At 44.6% G+C, this 20,297-nt stretch overlaps 1 protein-coding gene across 1 annotated transcript in view; it reads left to right on the top strand.

Annotated features, from left to right (window-relative positions):
• Window positions 1-19,652, top strand: part of LOC306918324 (putative neural-cadherin 2) — a gene marked incomplete at both ends in the record, with an annotated part of 31,588 nt that extends 11,936 nt beyond the window's left edge. Inside the window, 4 exons of the mRNA XM_079531211.1 lie at window positions 5,732-5,961; window positions 9,876-10,162; window positions 19,292-19,506; window positions 19,609-19,652. Coding sequence (XP_079387337.1) covers window positions 5,732-5,961; window positions 9,876-10,162; window positions 19,292-19,506; window positions 19,609-19,652 — 776 coding nt within the window. The remainder of the gene's footprint in view (window positions 1-5,731; window positions 5,962-9,875; window positions 10,163-19,291; window positions 19,507-19,608) is intronic.
• Between the last annotated feature and the right edge of the window lie 645 nt (window positions 19,653-20,297).

The following is a 20,297-nucleotide window of genomic DNA, read 5'->3' as shown; positions in this document are numbered from 1 at the left end:
GATCTATTCTACTATTCACTGCAACTAGCAGATCTATTCTACTATTCACTGCAACTAGCAGATCTATTCTACTATTCACTGCAACTAGCAGATCTATTCTACTATTCACTGCAACTAGCAGATCTATTCTACTATTCACTGCAACTAGTAGATCTATTCTACTATTAATACACTGCAACTAGAGATCTATTCTACTATTCACTGCAACTAGCAGATCTATTCTACTATTCACTGCAACTAGCAGATCTATTCTACTATTCACTGCAACTAGCAGATCTATTCTACTATTCACTGCAACTAGCAGATCTATTCTACTATTCACTGCAACTAGCAGATCTATTCTACTGTTCACTGCAACTAGCAGATCTATTCTACTATTCTACACTGCAACTAGCAGATCTATTCTACTATTCACTGCAACTAGCAGATCTATTCCACTATTCACTGCAACTAGCAGATCTATTCTACTATTCTACACACTGCAACTAGCAGATCTATTCTACTATTCACTGCAACTAGCAGATCTATTCCACTATTCACTGCAACTAGTAGATCTATTCTACTATTCTACACTGCAACTAGCAGATCTATTCTACTATTAATACACACTGCAACTAGCAGATCTATTCTACTATTCACTGCAACTAGCAGATCTATTCTACTATTCACTGCAACTAGCAGATCTATTCTACTATTCACTGCAACTAGCAGATCTATTCTACTATTCACTGCAACTAGCAGATCTATTCTACTATTCACTGCAACTAGCAGATCTATTCTACTATTAATACACACTGCAACTAGCAGATCTATTCTACTATTAATACACACTGCAACTAGCAGATCTATTCTACTATTCACTGCAACCAGCAGATCTATTCTACTATTCACTGCAACTAGCAGATCTATTCTACTATTCACTGCAACTAGCAGATCTATTCTACTATTCACTGCAACTATAGATCTATTCTACTATTAACTGCAACTAGCAGATCTATTCTACTATTCACGGCAAATAGCAGATCTATTCTACTATTCACTGCAACTAGCAGATCTATTCTACTATTCACTGCAACTAGCAGATCTATTCTACTATTCACTGCAACTAGCAGATCTATTCTACTATTCACTGCAACTAGCAGATCTATTCTACTATTCACTGCAACTAGCAGATCTATTCTACTATTCACTGCAACTAGCAGATCTATTCTACTATTCACTGCAACTAGCAGATCTATTCTACTATGCACTGCAACTAGCAGATCTATTCTACTATTCACTGCAACTAGCAGATCTATTCTACTATTCACTGCAACTAGCAGATCTATTCTACTATTCACTGCAACTAGCAGATCTATTCTACTATTCTACACTGCAACTAGCAGATCTATTCTACTATTCACTGCAACTAGCAGATCTATTCTACTATTCACTGCAACTAGCAGATCTATTCTACTATTCACTGCAACTAGCAGATCTATTCTACTATTCACTGCAACTAGCAGATCTATTCTACTATTCACTGCAACTAGCAGATCTATTCTACTATTCTACACACTGCAACTAGCAGATCTATTCTACTATTCACTGCAACTAGCAGATCTATTCTACTATTCACTGCAACTAGCAGATCTATTCTACTATTCACTGCAACTAGCAGATCTATTCTACTATTCACTGCAACTAGCAGATCTATTCTACTATTCACTGCAACTAGCAGATCTATTCTACTATTCACTGCAACTAGCAGATCTATTCTACTATTCTACACACTGCAACTAGCAGATCTATTCTACTATTCACTGCAACTAGCAGATCTATTCTACTATTCTAATACACACTGCAACTAGCAGATCTATTCTACTATTCACTGCAACTAGAGATCTATTCTACTATTCACTGCAACTAGCAGATCTATTCTACTATTCACTGCAACTAGCAGATCTATTCTACTATTCACTGCAACTAGCAGATCTATTCTACTATTCACTGCAACTAGCAGATCTATTCTACTATTCACTGCAACTAGCAGATCTATTCTACTATTCACTGCAACTAGCAGATCTATTCTACTATTCACTGCAACTAGCAGATCTATTCTACTATTCTACACACTGCAACTAGCAGATCTATTCTACTATTCACTGCAACTAGCAGATCTATTCTACTATTCTAATACACACTGCAACTAGCAGATCTATTCTACTATTCACTGCAACTAGAGATCTATTCTACTATTCACTGCAACTAGCAGATCTATTCTACTATTCACTGCAACTAGCAGATCTATTCTACTATTCACTGCAACTAGCAGATCTATTCTACTATTCACTGCAACTAGCAGATCTATTCTACTATTCACTGCAACTAGCAGATCTATTCTACTATTCACTGCAACTAGCAGATCTATTCTACTATTCACTGCAACTAGCAGATCTATTCTACTATGCACTGCAACTAGCAGATCTATTCTACTATTCACTGCAACTAGCAGATCTATTCTACTATTCACTGCAACTAGCAGATCTATTCTACTATTCACTGCAACTAGCAGATCTATTCTACTATTCACTGCAACTAGCAGATCTATTCTACTATTCACTGCAACTAGCAGATCTATTCTACTATTCACTGCAACTAGCAGATCTATTCTACTATTCACTGCAACTAGCAGATCTATTCTACTATTCACTGCAACTAGCAGATCTATTCTACTATTCACTGCAACTAGCAGATCTATTCTACTATTCTACACACTGCAACTAGCAGATCTATTCTACTATTCACTGCAACTAGCAGATCTATTCTACTATTCTAATACACACTGCAACTAGCAGATCTATTCTACTATTCACTGCAACTAGAGATCTATTCTACTATTCACTGCAACTAGCAGATCTATTCTACTATTCACTGCAACTAGCAGATCTATTCTACTATTCACTGCAACTAGCAGATCTATTCTACTATTCACTGCAACTAGCAGATCTATTCTACTATTCACTGCAACTAGCAGATCTATTCTACTATTCACTGCAACTAGCAGATCTATTCTACTATTCACTGCAACTAGCAGATCTATTCTACTATGCACTGCAACTAGCAGATCTATTCTACTATTCACTGCAACTAGCAGATCTATTCTACTATTCACTGCAACTAGCAGATCTATTCTACTATTCACTGCAACTAGCAGATCTATTCTACTATTCTACACTGCAACTAGCAGATCTATTCTACTATTAATACACACTGCAACTAGCAGATCTATTCTACTATTAATACACACTGCAACTAGCAGATCTATTCTACTATTCACTGCAACTAGCAGATCTATTCTACTATTCACTGCAACTAGCAGATCTATTCTACTATTCTACACTGCAACTAGCAGATCTATTCTACTATTCACTGCAACTAGCAGATCTATTCTACTATTCACTGCAACTAGCAGATCTATTCTACTATTCACTGCAACTAGCAGATCTATTCTACTATTCTACACTGCAACTAGCAGATCTATTCTACTATTCACTGCAACTAGCAGATCTATTCTACTGTTCACTGCAACTAGCAGATCTATTCTACTATTCACTGCAACTAGCAGATCTATTCTACTATTCACTGCAACTAGCAGATCTATTCTACTATTCACTGCAACTAGCAGATCTATTCTACTATTCTTGGGGCGGCTGTGGCTCAGGAGGTAGAGCAGGTCGTCCAACGATCCATGGGTCGGCGGTTCGAATCCTGGCTCCTCCTCCTGTACATGTCGAAGTGTCCTTGGGCAAGACACTGAACCCTACATTGCCTCCAATGAGTCGGTCGGTGTTAGCTCGCCACCATTGGTGTGGGAAGTGAGGACGCTGGCGTCTACTGTTCGACGCTTCACCTCCCAGTGTATGAATGAATGAACCATTGTAAAGCGCTTTGAGCACTTGGAAAAGCGCTATAAAAATGCAAATCATTACAGTGCAAGCTCACAACGTGAGGGCTTGTAGATTGGCTACTCCTGCTATGCAACACCCACGCACGGCTTTATGGTGACTCTGTCTTCCAGGCGGCTGATGCAGAGAGACAACAGCATCTGTCACAGCCGTGAATTAATTGATACTTGATGTCATTAGATGATTATCAGCCTGTCAAACCGCTCAAGGCTGAAATGACAGGCTTTCGGGAGAAATCCTTTTTGCTCGCTTTATCTACCACTCTGCGTCATTGACAAGGCGAGAATTTTCGCACCCCTGTTGGTGATAATATTGTCTTTCGTATTCTTCACCTTTTTTTTTTTTTTTAGAACCGTAAAGTTTATATTGGTTGCCTCAAGTTTTACATCTATCTCTCTTGGAAAAGTCCCAGTAAAGGTCAATTTAGAGGTGTCACGTTCAGGCCCTTGACATTTAAAAGGCTGGAGTTGAAGGCTATTATGGCTACCTCTGACTCTAAGCCGGTCCCTGGTGGAGATTAAAGATGCCTTTCTCCAACCTTCAGGATATTTATTGGAGGGTGGCACCACAAATCTGATTGATTGCGAGGTCATGAAAATCTTTCACACGTCAGATGCAAAATTGTTCTCAGCAGGGAAATAAAAGATCCTTTCTAAATCTGTCTCATGGCAGCGGTGGTACTCAGATATTTATATTTTATTTTTTTACTAATTTATAGTATGTAAAAGTAGCAATAACACAACGTAGAAATCCTCTGTTTACAATTAAAGAAAAAGCCTACTTTACATTCAAAATGTTACTTAACACGAGGCCTGCCGGGAACATAGGAATTTTAACACGTAGAATCTTGTGGCCTGCCACAAACGGAAAAGCCGTTTTAACAGCGATGTATTCATTAATGCATGTTTTAATACGATCGTATCGAAATCTACCGTCCGTTAGCTTTGTTATGCTTCTGACCCAATGGGCGCGGCCATTTTGAAAATGCGCGCGCATCCACTAACATTGCCGGCTCTGTTTTCAGACGGCTTTATCTCACAGAAGCGACATTGCAGGGGTCGCTTTGTCCCAGACAAGCGTTTTCAACGGCCTGTAGCAGGCGCTGTGATACTCGCGGTCCACTTTTTCCACCACCGACCGAGAGAACGAGCACCAGCTTCGTCAACACACACGGAATGGTTTCATAGTAAAATGCGATACGGATATTTGGCTCTTCAAAGTAAGTGTCACGCGTGATTAAACCATGGCAATACGCAATCGAGGGATTAATTAATGGCGGGAGGAATTGTGTTAAGTAAAAGTAGAAAGGTATTGTTGGCATCGGCATACTGTACACAGTGCTCGCCATGCAACATGTTATATGAGCTTGGCAAAACGGCAATTTACGAATAGCCGATGTACGTACAAAACAGGTCTCAAGTGATTAATGTATGTTTGTAATAACAAATCTGGTAACTCAAGTTTTAGCGTATATAAAGCATATTTTATTATACCATAGAAGTATAAAGCGTCGAGAAATGTAAATACACAAGTAAAGTAAATGTACCTCAAAACAGTACTTGAGTAAAATGTACTTGAGTTACTTCCCACCACTCTTTAAATGTCTCATAGTCATGACTCGTTCACCTCACAGACAGAATCAGCCTGCAGAAACACTGAGGATCAATGAGTGCGGCGCATGATAATGGAAGGCCAACGGAATCCGTAACCGAGCAGCCTTTGATCAACTCCTTAGCTGTCACTGCACTGCCTGCAGCTCACCCTTCTCTCTTTATCTCCCACAGGCATCACGGCCAGGGAGTTTATCGACTCGCACGTCCGCGGGAAGAGCCGACTCGAGACCCTGTGGGATTTCCTGGCTGAATCCCTGGCCGTCAGACCGGGGAGCGTGAACATTTTCAGCATCGCGGACACGGGGGAGAAGACCTTGGACATTCACTTCTCCGTGTTCACCGACACAGAATATCTGCAGCCGGAGAAGCTACACGGAACCCTCGCTGCACGGAAAAAGGAGGTTAGCAGTGGTTCTTTTAGCCCTGGATCTTCAGCATATTTCTGCATCAATCCCCAAGGACCACCTCACCTCCACACCTCCCCCAACTATATCATCAATCCCCAAGGACCACCTCACCTCCACACCTCCCCCAACTATATATCGTCACCTTCTTAAACTAATGGTCAGGGTTCCCCAATTTATTTATTTATTAATTAAGGGACCTAGCATGAATTAAGGGACTTTTGGTCCCTTATTGTATTTGTCTGTTTTTTAAGGGGCCAAGCCCGAAGGGACTTTGGTCCCTTATTGTATTTGTCTGTTTTTTAAGGGGCCCGAAGGGACTTTGGTCCCTTCTCCTTCTCCTTCCACCAAAAATAGCAGTTCTGGCTTAACCGTGCAGTCGTTTTTTGCTAAACTTGGCAATATGGTAGAGGGCTAGTATGCCAAACGGTGAGGATGCCAAGCCCACAACCATTGGCCAAAGGGTGGCGCTATAGCACTCAATTGAAAATGCAAACTTTGAACAGGCATAGCTCATGAACCATTTGACGGCAGGCATCAGCAATAAAACTTTGACTCCTCATGCCGAACAACTTTCGTGTTCTGACTTTTGACCTCTGAACTTTAGATCTCCCACCATTTTGAATTATACTAGACCTGTATGTGCCCGTCGCAGTCGGCCACCGGCCTACTTGGGAACGATGCAACTTGGGAACCTAATGATATACGTTGTCATAGCACCCATTTTAACTGTCAGCCGGTGTCCCACATGGAGATCTGTGTATGTGCCTGTGTGTGAAGACTGCAAACTGAAAAGTGTACTTGGCAATCAATTCGGCCCACTCGCAGAGCCTGATTGGTTGAGCCTCAATTGGCTGAGGCAGAGGCTGGAAATTGCACAGGTGAAAGGAGTGGGCCTCATTAGGCCCACTGACAGAGCCTGGCCCAGGTGAAAGGAGTTGGCCTCATTAGGCCCACTGGCAGAGCCTGGCCCAGGTGAAAGGAGTTGGCCTCATTAGAAACCACTGGCAGAGCCTGGCCCAGGTGAAAGGAGTGGGCCTCATTAGGCCCACTGGCAGAGCCTGACCCAGGTGAAAGGAGTGGGCCTCATTAGGCCCACTGGCAGAGCCTGGCCCAGGTGAAAGGAGTTGGCCTCATTAGGCCCACTGGCAGAGCCTGACCAGAGCCTTTTGTGGTAGTTCTGGAGAACCGTGGGTCTGACCGACTCAATACCTGGCACTGCACTCCCTGTGGGGGTGTGGAACACGTGTGTCGATAGAAAATTCTTACCCCAGGCTAAAACCGGATGTGACGTTTTTGGGCGTTCCTGTCTAGTGTGGTGTCAGTGTATTGGCCACAGGGCACTATAGCAATCATTTAAAAATGAAAACTTTTAACAGGTATGACCCATGCCTTGTTTGGCCATAAACCATGGATCTTGTTTACATATGTGCCTTGACTCATGCGGAACACATCTGTCACTTTGACCAGTAAGCTCCGCCCTCAGATTTTCCACCATTTCGAGCAATTTGAAAAATGCTTAAACCTGATTTCCTGCTTTTTGATCAATTTGTCTGAAATTTTCTATACACAATCTATGGACCATTATCTGAAATCCCACTTGAAGGTTAGTTCGTACATGAACATTCGTACTAAAAATATAGCTGCAAGCAGCAATAACAGGCACTTTGAACATGCATAACTCATGCCTCGTCTGTCTGTCTGTCTGTCTGTCTGTCTGTCTGTCTGTCTGTCTGCCGTACGAACAGCTGGGTGTTGAGCAGCCTAAAAGGACTAAAAGGACTTATTGCTTGGTCCTGTCGTATCGCTGCTTGGAGCTATATTTAATCTGCCAGTGGTTCTCAACCAGTGGTTCGGGGACCACCAGTGGTCCTGAGGGGGTTCCAGGTGGTCCCCAGCTAAATGATGGAGAGTTGGTAACCAGATGGACCCAAAGGTCCGACATGCAGAAAGTCACTCCTGACATGCGTTGGTCCGACATGCGTTTAGTCCGACAGGCGTTTGGTCCGACATGCCTTGTGTTGTGCTTGCAGTTAGGGTTAGGTTTGGGTTTGGGTTAGGTTGTCGGTCTAATCATAGATAAAGTCTAGATAGCTTAAGGCGGAGTTTCTGACGTTGTTCACCCGGCGGCCATTTTACTTCAGGGCCCCTCTCTATCCTGATTGGAGCTCAAACAAAAACAGTCATAACTCGCTCAGAATCTTGACGGATTTACAAACGGGTTGGTTTATTACAAACGTTGTCAACGTGGCTATGATTCAGGACGCTTATCTGCTTAATTTTGTTTTTTTATATGAACGTCGTATAAAAGCATATAAGTATGCAGACGTCTCTGACGTTTATAACAAACCAAACCGTTTGAAAATCGGTTGAAAATTGAGCAAGTTGTGGTTATTTAAGAGTACATGCCCCATAGACACAATGTTATGTGGCCCTGAGGTAAGATGGCCGCCACGTAGCAACGTCGCTCTCCATTGGCCAGAGCGCGGGTGAGACATCTAGCTTTCTTATATATATCTATGGGTCTAATGACTGTCAGACCTTTGGCGTGTCGGAACTAAAGCCGTCAGCGCCTCCTTAATTAATTTAACAAATGTGCTATAAAACATATTAAGCCTTTTAAAGCATTTTCCCCATTGACCACCTGTAATTCCGCCATGGACCACTAGTGGTCCGCGGACCACGCGTTGAGTAACGGCGATTTGGAACCACTCATCTTGTAGATAGAGATCTGGGCTCGTACATCAAGTGGTACATTGAGGAGCGGGGGGGGGTGGGGGGGTGGAGTGTGGCGGGACACGATAACTGGAATTGTATCTGCCCTTTTTTGTCATTTTAACACAAACTGTTTGTGTGTTTAACGCCGTGCCCCCCCCTCCCTCCCCCCCTGTGGTGTCCTTGCATCACTCTTCTTTTATCTATCTATCTGTCTATCTTTTTTCACCTCCTCTCACTAACACCATAGCGTACATCCAGGCTCATTTCTCTTGCAATCCCTTCGTCATTCTCCTCTCACTGTCTCGCTGAATTGTGTTACCTTACGATAACACTACTGCTTTTATTACAGTACGTTTAACCACTTTCAACCCTTTGTGACATTCCTATTTTTGGACCGCATGTCATTATAGGCGAAAATCTTCAACACTTCAAACAAACTTTAAAACACTGTGAAAATAGCACCCATTTTTCACCCGGTGCCAATTGCCTAAGCTAAATGGTAAATGGTGCATTTATATATATATAGCGCCTTTATCCAAGGCGCTTTACAGAGATTGTGCATTACATTCACCCATTCACACACACATTCATACACCGATGGCAGCGGAAACCATGCAAGGCACCAACCAGCACATCGGGAGCAATTAGGGGTTCAGTGTCTTGCTCAAGGACACTTCGACAGTAACTATGAGGGAGCCCGGGTTCGAACTGGCAACCTTACGGTTACCATCCAGGCACTCTACCCCTGATCCACCGCCGCTGTAGTCCTTGGCGCTATTCTCCCTATGCCAACCTGGGGAGAGCTCCGAACTGAGCTCATGATTCCTTCAATTCACGTCGTGCTTCTCATCACCTGACAGTGTGGAAGGAACACGTTATTCCAACCAGTTCCTTTCCCCTCCGTCATTCGCCCCGGCTGACCAGGGGAGGCAGTATAGAGATCGTAATTGGGGCAAAAGTTGAAAAATAATCGTGATACTTCATTGTCATGTCATGTCTACCCAGCCCTATAGTGTGTGTGTGTGTGTGTGTGTGTGTGTGTGTGTGTGTGTGTGTGTGTGTGTGTGTGTGTGTGTGTGTGTGCGTGTGCGTGTGCGTGTGCGCGTGCGCGTGTGTGCGTGTGTGCGTGCGTGCGTGCGTAAGCCTATTATTTCACCACATGTGGTGATGATGAGATAACGATGTCTCGACAGCTGCAGTCCATCCTGCGAGTGAACGTGAGCCAGGTGCAGGTGGACGAGTGTGCGCTCGGCGCCGCCGCCTGCCGGGCCGGCGGCGGCGGCTGCCTCACACAGCTGAGCGTCAGCGACACGCCCACCCTGCTGGACGGCGGCAGCTTCTCCTTGGTGTCACTGACGGCCTCCACCTCGGCCGTGTGTGGCTGCGCCGCCCGGGAGCTGGTCCGCCAGCCGTGTGCGTCGTACCCCGTCAATCCCTGCCTCCACGGAGGGACCTGCGTCGACACCCAGAGTGGATACAGGTAGGGAGGGCTGGCTGGGCCATGTTTATTTTATTATTTTTAGTTTCTTGAGTGGCGCAACCACTCCAAGGAACAGCAATGTCCGTGTTAACCTATGTGACTGTGTGTGACTATGAGTACCAGTAGGGGCAAAAGTGGCGCTGGTGTGCCAGAAACAGAGAGAGAGAGATAGTGCTGCACTGTTGCCTGCTAATGAGAGAGAGAGAGGGGGAGGGGAGTTGCACCACTCAGTTCACACGGGTGTGATTTTTTTCATAATGTTTTATCCCAAAAATAATTCTAACCCATTTTTCACCCAATGCCAATTATCTAATGGCTACACACACACCCTCTACCCACCTGGGGAGAGCAACGGACTGACCTCATGCTTCCTTCTACTGTATGTATGAGGAGTCCGATAAGTCGCTTCTTTTCACCTGACAGGAGGGAGTTTCCACGGTTGGATCTAGCGTGTGGTCGCTCAGTCAGTAGAGCACTCACCTTTCAACCGCAAGGTCATGGGTTCGATCCCAGGCACCGCCAACTCAGCGTATGAGTAGCAGGGCTTGATGTCGTGCAAGTAGCTCCTACTGGGAGCTGATGGTAGGTGTTGTAAGTACTGGGAGCTGATGGTAGGTGTTGTAAGTACTGGGAGCTGATGGTAGGTGTTGTAAGTACTGGGAGCTGATGGTAGGTGTTGTAAGTACTGGGAGCTGATGGTAGGTGTTGTAATTACTGGGAGCTGATGGTAGGTGTTGTAAGTACTGGGAGCTGATGGTAGGCGTTGTAAGTACTGGGAGCTGATGGTAGGTGTTGTAAGTACTGGGAGCTGATGGTAGGTGTTGTAAGTACTGGGAGCTGATGGTAGTTGTTGTAAATACTGGGAGCTGATGGTAGGTGTTGCAGCTCCACCTCAGCATTCCATCTCCCAGAGGTCTAGCACATTGAAACGGGGATAGACTCCCACACCCGGCTGATACGGACAATAAGCCTGGTTGAGCCTCAATTGGCTGAGGCAGAGGCTGGAAATTGCACAGGTGAAAGGAGTGGGCCTCATTAGGCCCACGGGCAGAACCTGGCCCAGGTGAAAGGAGTTGGCCTCATTAGGCCCACTGGCAGAGCCTGACCAGAGTCTTTTGTGGTGGTTCTGGAGAACCGTGGGTCCGACCGACTCAATACCTGGCACTGCACTCCCTGTGGGGGTGTGGAACACGTGTGTCGAATGTGAAGTCGGTGGGTCAAACGGTTCTCGAGTTACGTGCATTAAAACTGTATCTGGAAGTATCTGGGCTTTTGATCGTCGAAATTCCGCCGAAGATAGCTTGCGCCGTTTGTTTACATTCCATCGCACCAATCGCCATCTTGCTACGGTACATGGAGGGGGGTGTGAGGCTGTTGTAGTCAGACAAAACCCCCGTCCACTTGCAATGGACTCAATTTCCCAGAAGCCCTAGCAGCCCAGCGAATGTGTCGATTTCCGGTTTCGAGATCACAACGCTCTCTCCCCCTGCTCCGCGGCAGAGACAGACTTTCGTTTTAATTATTACAATAGGGCGATTTAGACACATAAAACAAATAGCGGGGATGTCGTATTATGCAGCGGCGGAACACTGGATCAAATAATTAGCTATTCTTGTTTACTAACATTTGACTTACCGGGGAATGGGTAAGAACCGGAATCGATAAGCAGAATTGGAATTGATAAAATCCTATAATAGCCATCTCTAATTCCTTTAACCTAAATGTATTATAGGTGTAAAAGAGTGGAAGGGAGAATACCAGCTCCCATGCAGGGCTGTATTTGTTGCTGGGGGCATCCATACATCTGGCTCCCATGCAGGGCTGTATTTGTTGCTGGGGGCATCCATACATCTGGCTCCCATGCAGGGCTGTATTTGCTGCTGGGGGCATCCATACATCTGGCTCCCATGCAGGGCTGTATTTGCTGCTGGGGGCATCCATACATCTGGCTCCCATGCAGGGTTGTATTTGCTGCTGGGGGCATCCATACATCTGGCTCCCATGCAGGGCTGTATTTGCTGCTGGGGGCATCCATACATCTGGCTCCCATGCAGGGCTGTATTTGCTGCTGGGGGGCATCCATACATCTGCTTGTATTATCCCCCTCTGGTTATTATTTTTTATGGACCGTGGGGATATGTTTTTTTCCCTGCTTCTGGTCAGTCTTTCCTTTCGGGAAATGAGACTGAGTATATATGTATTTATGTTAACCCATTTTGACCTGAGATCAGATTAAAAAAATGTCTTCTACATCCTGACAGTTTTCTGAAAAAGCTATGTTTCTATGTCAGTCGTTCTTCGATTTTTCAAAAAATAGCAGACCTAAAAGCTCATAGCGCGCCACTCGGTGGCACGCTATGAGCTTGTAGATCTGCTATTTCAATAGCTAAAGCATAACATAATGCTAACACCAAAATGGGTTAATTTGATCAAAAATCTATCATTATACATTTTAAATTAAATAACTAAAGTAAAAATGATGGTCTCTCCTTTCATTAGAAGGATATTATCCTCATCAGTTAACAGAAGCAGTCGTGTATTAATGAGGAGTGGAGTTTGAAGTTGCATGCATGTTCGATCAAATTAATATCAAATATCTAAATATGGACTCAAACAACTTAAAATCTGTCCAGGGTGCAGCACAAAAGCCTGATAAGACGTCAAAAAGGCCACAGACGTGTTGAAATACAACTCTTTGGCATGCAAAGTACATCTTCGTGATGTCACTGGTCACAGAAATACAACGTCTGGGTTTCCGAGGCTACTGGTTCTTAGACATCCAGTTCTAGGCTACACAGAAGGGGGAGAGGTTTTTTATCCGTCCATCCATCCAGCTTCAACCGCTTATCCGTAGTCGGGTCGCGGGGGCAACAGCTCCACCAGAGTGCTCCAGACTTCCCTCTCCAGAGCAACATTAGTGACTTCCTCCTGGGGGATTCCGAGACGTTCCAAGGCCAGTGAGTCAATGTATTTCCTCCAACTGTGCCTTGGTCTCCTCCCAGTGGGACGTGATCCTTGGTCTGCCCCGGGGTCTCCTCCCAGTGGGACGTGCGTCGAGGACCTCCCTAGGGAGGCGCCCCGAGACTGTTGTGACGAAAAGAGAGTTGAGCCAGAAGGCAAAGCTCTCTGTCTACCGAGCAATCTTCGTTCCTACTCTCACCTATGGTCATGAAGTGTGGGTCATGACCGAAAGAATAACGTCGCGAATACAAGCGGCCAAAATGAGTTTTCTTCGATGGGTGGCTGGCATCTCCCTTAGAGAAGTTCAGTCACACGAGAGAGACTCGGAGTAGAACCGCTGCTCCTTCGCCTGGAAAGGAGTCAGCTGAGGTGGTTCGGGCATCTGGTTAGGTTTTTTATTATTATTATTATTTCTACACAATAACTCTAGCCTAAGGTATATTATTGACATAGTTCAATGCTTAAAATGTGTGGTATTCCCCTTTAAAGAATATTAGCCAACAGGGCTCAACATTCACTGTGGTCTGTGTGTCTTATCCGTTCCTACCCTCGGGTGTATCTGGTGACAACATCTAGAACTCCTAGCGCCTCCAGCGAGGAGTCTGAACTGTATATATACACAGTACACACAGGACATTTTATCTCTTTAGTAGATAAGAAAACATGTTCTGAGAGTCTCTAAATGATACAGCCGCATGGTGATACTGAAATGTTCTCAAGAGTCCCCCAACATGCTAGATCTACTAGCTCTCATATTGAATTTCAGGATTTTAAACGTATACTGCGCAGCAAATAATTGTGTACTTTCAAATTCATCTTATTAGATGAGACCTTGGCCATACGCCTGCATGTTGACTTAACGTCTGCAATCGATATAAGAACCTTCACTAAGTACACGAGCCCCTGAGGGAGATTATCACACAAAAAAACAGCATGCTAATTTGATCGAATGCATTTAATACTGAGATTAAATAAATATGGGGCAGCGAGATTAGCACAGCAGCTTCGCCCCCTTCTGCTGTAGGCTGGCGAACTGAGCTTCTTATAGAATCCAACTGAATACTATCCACACACAGCACGGAGTGGGAATTTAACCACCTAAACACAATATAATTTGTTGTATGTCAAAATAGCGAAAAGCTCACAACCGTAAGATCAGCTAGTTTTGCAGAATGTTGCATATTGGATGACATGCATCGGGATGCTAGGGTTCATTGTGGTTAACTTGGTGGATGTTAAGACGTATTTTTTATAAAGATAAAGATAAAGAAAACTTTATTGTCCATTACATTGACATAAAATGGAAATTCGTCTTTGGCACACCGGCAGTCAGTTACAACAATAAAACATTAAAAAAAATACAATATAGGTGCATTAAAATACTGTATAACTAGAAAAAGTGCCCTTCTGGGCACAGGTCTCCACCAGGAGGATAGGACTGTGTGAGATGTTTGGCAAAATGTTTAGGATTAATATAAACATGTTTTTGAGGCATTTTGTTCCAAAAATGTGTTTTGCAAAAATCAACCTGTTGGTGGCGCTATAACAGGCCAATGTGAAAAGGGTGGGATATATTCCTCAGCCTATTAAGAAAATGTGTGAAAGATTTCACGTAAATTGCATGTTGCGTTCATGATTTGAGGCTTTTGTTCAAAACGGGGCAATCTTGCAAACTGTGAAAGCCAATTATAGCCAATTAGGATGGAATATGAAATATGGGACAGATCCGACTTGAGCACATGACCATAGAGATACTGTGTAACGATTTGTGAGATTTTTGGACAGAATCTGGAGGAGTAATATCAAAAAATGTGTTTTACAAAAGTCGGCCTCCTGGTGGCGCTATAAAAGGCAGATGCGGAAAATGCAGGTCAAAGGTTTGTCCTTGGCCTCTAGGGAGTGTGCATGCAACGTATCACCCAGATCGGTGCAGTTTTAGGTAAAAAATGTGAGAAGCTGCCTCATGGTGGCGCTACAGGCCGTTCTGGAAAATGTGGGGCAGAGGTTCATCGTTGGCATCCAGGGAGTGTGTGTGCAAAGTTTGGCATTGATCGGGCCAACGGTGCCGGAGATTAGCTGATAACGGACGGACGGAAGGACGGACGGACGGACGGAAGGAAGGACGGACGGACGGAGTGCAAAACATACTCTCTCCCCATGCCTTCGGCCTGGTGGAGACAAAAATGCATTCACATTAACACAACAACAGTGATCATGAACAGTGGTGATTAGACTATTTAAACATTTAAAATGTCCACAGCAGTATTAGCACAAACAAAGTTTTGTAACCCTTCTTTTTAGCTAATTTTGCCCTAAGCCTCATGCCCGATGGCAACAAGTCAAATTCAGAGTGAAGAGGGTGGGTAGAATCATTGTAAATCTGAATTGCTTTTTTGGTTATGGAGCAGTTGTATATGTCCTGAAGTTGCAATTGTTTGTCTCCAATGATCTTACTTGCCTGGTTGACTACCTGGGTGAGCTTGTTTTTATCTCTAACTGAGAGATTCCCAAACCAGGACACGATGTTAAAAGTGAGAACACTCTCAGTGAGTGATCTATAGACCATGGTCAGGGTGTGTTTACTGGCATTAAAACTACTCAGTTTCCTGAGAAGATAAAGCCTTTTTGTAGATGTTATCTGCATTGGTCTGAAAGGTGAGTTTATGGTTGTTATTGTGTACATGTCATGAACATGCAAGGTTAGATGCAGTTAGTGAGACGGAGGTTCCCTTTCAGAGAATCAAGTCATACAAACAGTGAAATGTTGATGCAACATGTCCACAAGACTGTGCAACAACAGCAATGCAATGAATGTACACAAGATAAAAGATAAGATAGAATTACGGTTAAAAGGTACAGACCCACACTCTGAACCTTCTGTATAAAAGGATCGGAAATTTGAAAAAAAACACCTAGCAGCAATGGTGGATGTGCAATAGGGAATGTCTAGGGGGGGGAATTTGGCATCAGATTTGTAGAATTTGAGATGAGATGCATCTTATAGAATGTGTCATAATACATGTATAAATCTGTTTAGAAGTTATGTACAATATGCATTCATTTTATATTCGTTCTATCTATGCTTTTGGGTGTTTCATATTTCTTCTTCTTCTTCTTCTTCTTCTTCTTCTTCTTCTTGATCTGATTGACAGGCTGATATGCAGGCTGTTGAAAAAGCCCTTATGCAGCACCATAAGAAGCATACAGTATTTGTTCCCTCATGTGAATACCTTACAGTCATAAATAGTCCAATTCCCGCGTCTATGCTGTGCAGAACGACCCTAACTGCCAGCCTGATCAGATATTGTCAGTCAGCGGTATGAGAAACATGCCCTGGCACTGCTAGATTGGAGATTGGCATTGCTCTCCTGTGACACATGAAAGAGTGTAGTTGTTGTAGCGTTTGTGTGCGTGTGTTTGCATATCATCAATGTTGGGTGGAAACCTTGTAGTATGTCCAAAACAAGCTGCTTCTTTTCACGCGACAGGGGGGAGTTTCCCTGGTTGGACGTAGCGCGTGGAAGGAACACGTTATTCCGACCAGTTCCTTTCCCTTCCATCAGGCGCCCCGGCTGGCCAGGGGGAGGTAGTTTAGAGACCAGGATTACTGTATGTTTTTTGTGAAGGTACCTACCCTAGGGGACACGGGGAGAACATGCAAACTCCACATAGAAAGGCCCTTTCACCAACCCCGCCTCGGGTATGGGCACCGATGTCGTGGAGGAGGGAACACGCCCCCAGCGCCCACAGCGTCCCCAGCGGGAATCGAACCCAGGACCTTCTAGCTGTGAGGCGACAGCACTACTGACTGTGCCACCGTGCCCCCTTCTCAATTTTTAACTATCTATCAACAAGCTTACACCGCGTTCTGAGCTTGCAGTGCAATTATTTCCACAACGTTTACACAACACACTTACACGTATGGCATTAATTTACAGAATTAGAAATAAAATCAAAACAAAAAGTTGAAGATACAAGGTTTCCGGCCGACAGCGACGATATGTATGCACAGGGGCTGATGTGCTGTGCGTACGTACCGATGGGGGCTGATGCGCTGTGCGTACGACGTACCGATCAGCATTCCTGACATGTGGGAGCCTCTCCTCTGAATAAACAGCGCTGGGGGAGAAACAGCTCCCCTAACCCATTTTGACCTGAGGTCGATTAAAAAAAAGGCTTCTAAATCCTAACATTCTGAAAAACCTATGTTTCTATGTCAGTGGTGTCAAGGACCCCCAGAATTATCTCCATTGGGCCACAGGACCCCCCATCTCAAAATATGTAGTTCCAGGGACCCCCCAGAAGCAAATATTTTAGTTAAAAATGTTCGCTCTGAAATATATATTCAATGATTTGCGCCACATTTTAACGATTTTTCAAAAATAGCAGACCTACAAGCTATGAGCTTGTAGATCTGCTATTTTTCAATAGCTAAAGTATAACATAATGCTTGAAACAGCAACAGGGGTTCCCGCCCAGAATGGGCTAACAGCCCTGGGTATAGTGGGTATACACAGAGAGGCTTCCTGAAACGCCGCGTGAAAATAGATGGCTTTGACATTATCAGCACGGGGGGAATGGGATGAGATCTGCCTCGCCTCTCCCGTCCGTTTCCATCCACCCCCATCGGGGGGAATGGGATGAGATCTGCCTCGCCTCTCCCGTCCGTTTCCATCCACCCCCATCGGGGGGAATGGGATGAGATCTGCCTCGCCTCTCCCGTCCGTTTCCATCCACCCCCAGCGTGATTGAAAGGGTTGTTTCTCATCACACAGAAGCGCGCCGTAGACTCTGACACAGAGTTGCAGGGATTGCTAATATTTACTATTGCTACATGTATAAATGTGTTCCACAAAGGTCAGGGAAGCCTCCATTCATCCCCATGTCATGACAGTGATAGTGTCTCTATTCCACCGCTTAACCACTTAAACCCTCTAGTCTTAGTAAAACGGATTTGAGTTACAACTGTACTTGGAACGATTCTTTCCGACTACGGAGGCAATTATTTTTAAACAGGGATGCTGGGGTTCAGCTGAGGTCTACAAGCTCACAATGCAATTTCGCAAACGTTTGTAATGTTTAATGATTGGTATATCTTAGATTTCTTTATATATAAAGACATTTAGTGTTTTTTCCCCCACCAATGATAGCATGCCAAAATAGGGTAAGTGGGTAAGCCTTTTTCATCAGTTATTTGCAGCGAACTGAGCAGCAAGCCGCCTGGCCACTCAGCCACTAATTGAAGTCGGCAAGTAAAAAGTCAGAGTCAGTGTCAAATATATCAGACAGCCAGTGTCGCTCACACCTCCATAACACCTTTAAAAGCAGCTAAGAGAGTGAGGGATGGAGGAAGAGGAAGAGAGAGATTGAGGGACAAAGTCACTTAATCAGCGGCGGCGGACCGGTGGCACTATGCAATAGTAAGAGAAATGGAATTAATTAAGCTCTAACAAAAGAGACGTGGTCGGTGCCAGACAGGAGCGTCTCCAGAGGACCGATCGAGGCGAGGCAGCTGTGTAGATAATGAACGGAGCTCTGTTAGCGCCGCGTTCACACTTAATTGATTAATTAATGTTGAATTCTGAATATGCAGCAGAGCTTTGTGGCTAATGCAGGAGATCAGTGTGCAGAGATAACACCTCTGTGGACTTTGACAACCTGTTAGTTGTAGTCGAGTCGTGGTGGAAGAGGTGGAATTTATTTTCCCCCAACATTGCATTGTATCACGTTGTGAACTTGTAAGTCGGCTATGTTTGAATAGCTATAGTATAAAATATGGCTTAAGTGGTTAACGTAATGTTTTAGGTGATAATAATCTAAACCTGAAAGTAACTAAAGTATTCATTGTTCAAATAACCATAGTGCAGTTAAACTTATAATTAAGTATAAACTATTACAGTATCCAAGTATTTACTTAAATTGTACTGAAGTACGTAAATGCACTTCCACCACCGTTTGCCTGCATTGACAGGGTGTTTCTGCTCTGAGCTGCTGTTGTGTTTCAAATTGGACCTTTTACATCCTCTTGGGAAAACTGCCACCGCGGCACAATCTGGATTTTCATGCGAGCAGAAACTATCAAATGGAAACAATGTCATTTTATACCTTTCCCATTTCTCCCCATTCTTTAGTTGAAGTTTCTTTCTTTCTGTTCTTGTTGCGGCACAGGTGCCGGTGCCCCCCTCAGCTCCAGGGTCCGGAGTGCCAGCAGACAAAGCGTAGTTTCCATGGAAACGGCTATGCGTGGTTTCCACCTGTAAGGCCGTGCTACGATAGCCATCTCTCCGTAGAGTTCATGACGGAGGAGGAGGACGGCCTTCTGCTGTACGCCGGCCCCCTCGCCACTTTGCTGCCCGGCGACGCAGAGGACTACATGGCCATAGGTCAGTCATTCCCAGTTGTTTTATTGTCAAACCTTTTATTTATATTTTAGATGAAGTGATACACAGTATCCCCAGAAGTGTGAGACTTGGTGATTGGTGCAGACTTGGACATCTTGGTGAAGGCAACAGAGGTGATGAGGAAGTGATGGGCGAGTTTGGTATCCAGGATAGGAAGGCAGATGGTGGTAGACTTTGCAAAGAGAATGAAGAAGCAAGAGCCAGACAACATGGTGGTGTGTAGGATGACCCCATAGACTATAAAGAAGGATAGAGACTGATCTGGCGCGAAGCTCCGCCCCCTCCGCTATTCAGTCAGTGGAAGTTGCTCAGTGGCGTTTTGAAGCACCCGGAAGGACAGTCTCAAAACGTCTACTTCGGCATTGGACCACCACATTTTGGTGGTCAAATGTGGAAGTGCAACCGAGCGCTCAATGTTAAATCCCAGCTGCACAGGGTTTCCTCGTCATGAATCCATGGGTCTGCCTGCAGTCCTTCCTCTTACCACTAGGGCCCAGTGCTTCAACGTTGGAGCGCCTCACTGGCCCCTTGGATGACCCTGGTGGTGAGGAAGATGAAGAGGACAAAGGCAGCAGAGGACCAATGGTGGAAGATAAAAAAGGAGGAGTGTTGTATGGTTTTCAGGGAGGAGTTGAGACAGGCTCTGGGTGGTCAAGAGGCGCTCCCAGATGACTGGACAACTACAGCTAATGTGACCAGGGAGACTAGACTGGTAGGAGAGAGTGTTTCATCTGGAAGGAAAGTAGATAAGGAGACTGAAGAGAGTAGACAAG

Source organism: Electrona antarctica (assembly GCF_951216825.1).
Source record: "Electrona antarctica genome assembly, contig: scaffold_208, whole genome shotgun sequence".
Taxonomy (NCBI): domain Eukaryota; kingdom Metazoa; phylum Chordata; class Actinopteri; order Myctophiformes; family Myctophidae; genus Electrona; species Electrona antarctica.
The sequence above is the reverse complement of the archived record's forward strand: the minus strand, read 5'-3'. Positions and strand labels throughout refer to the sequence as shown.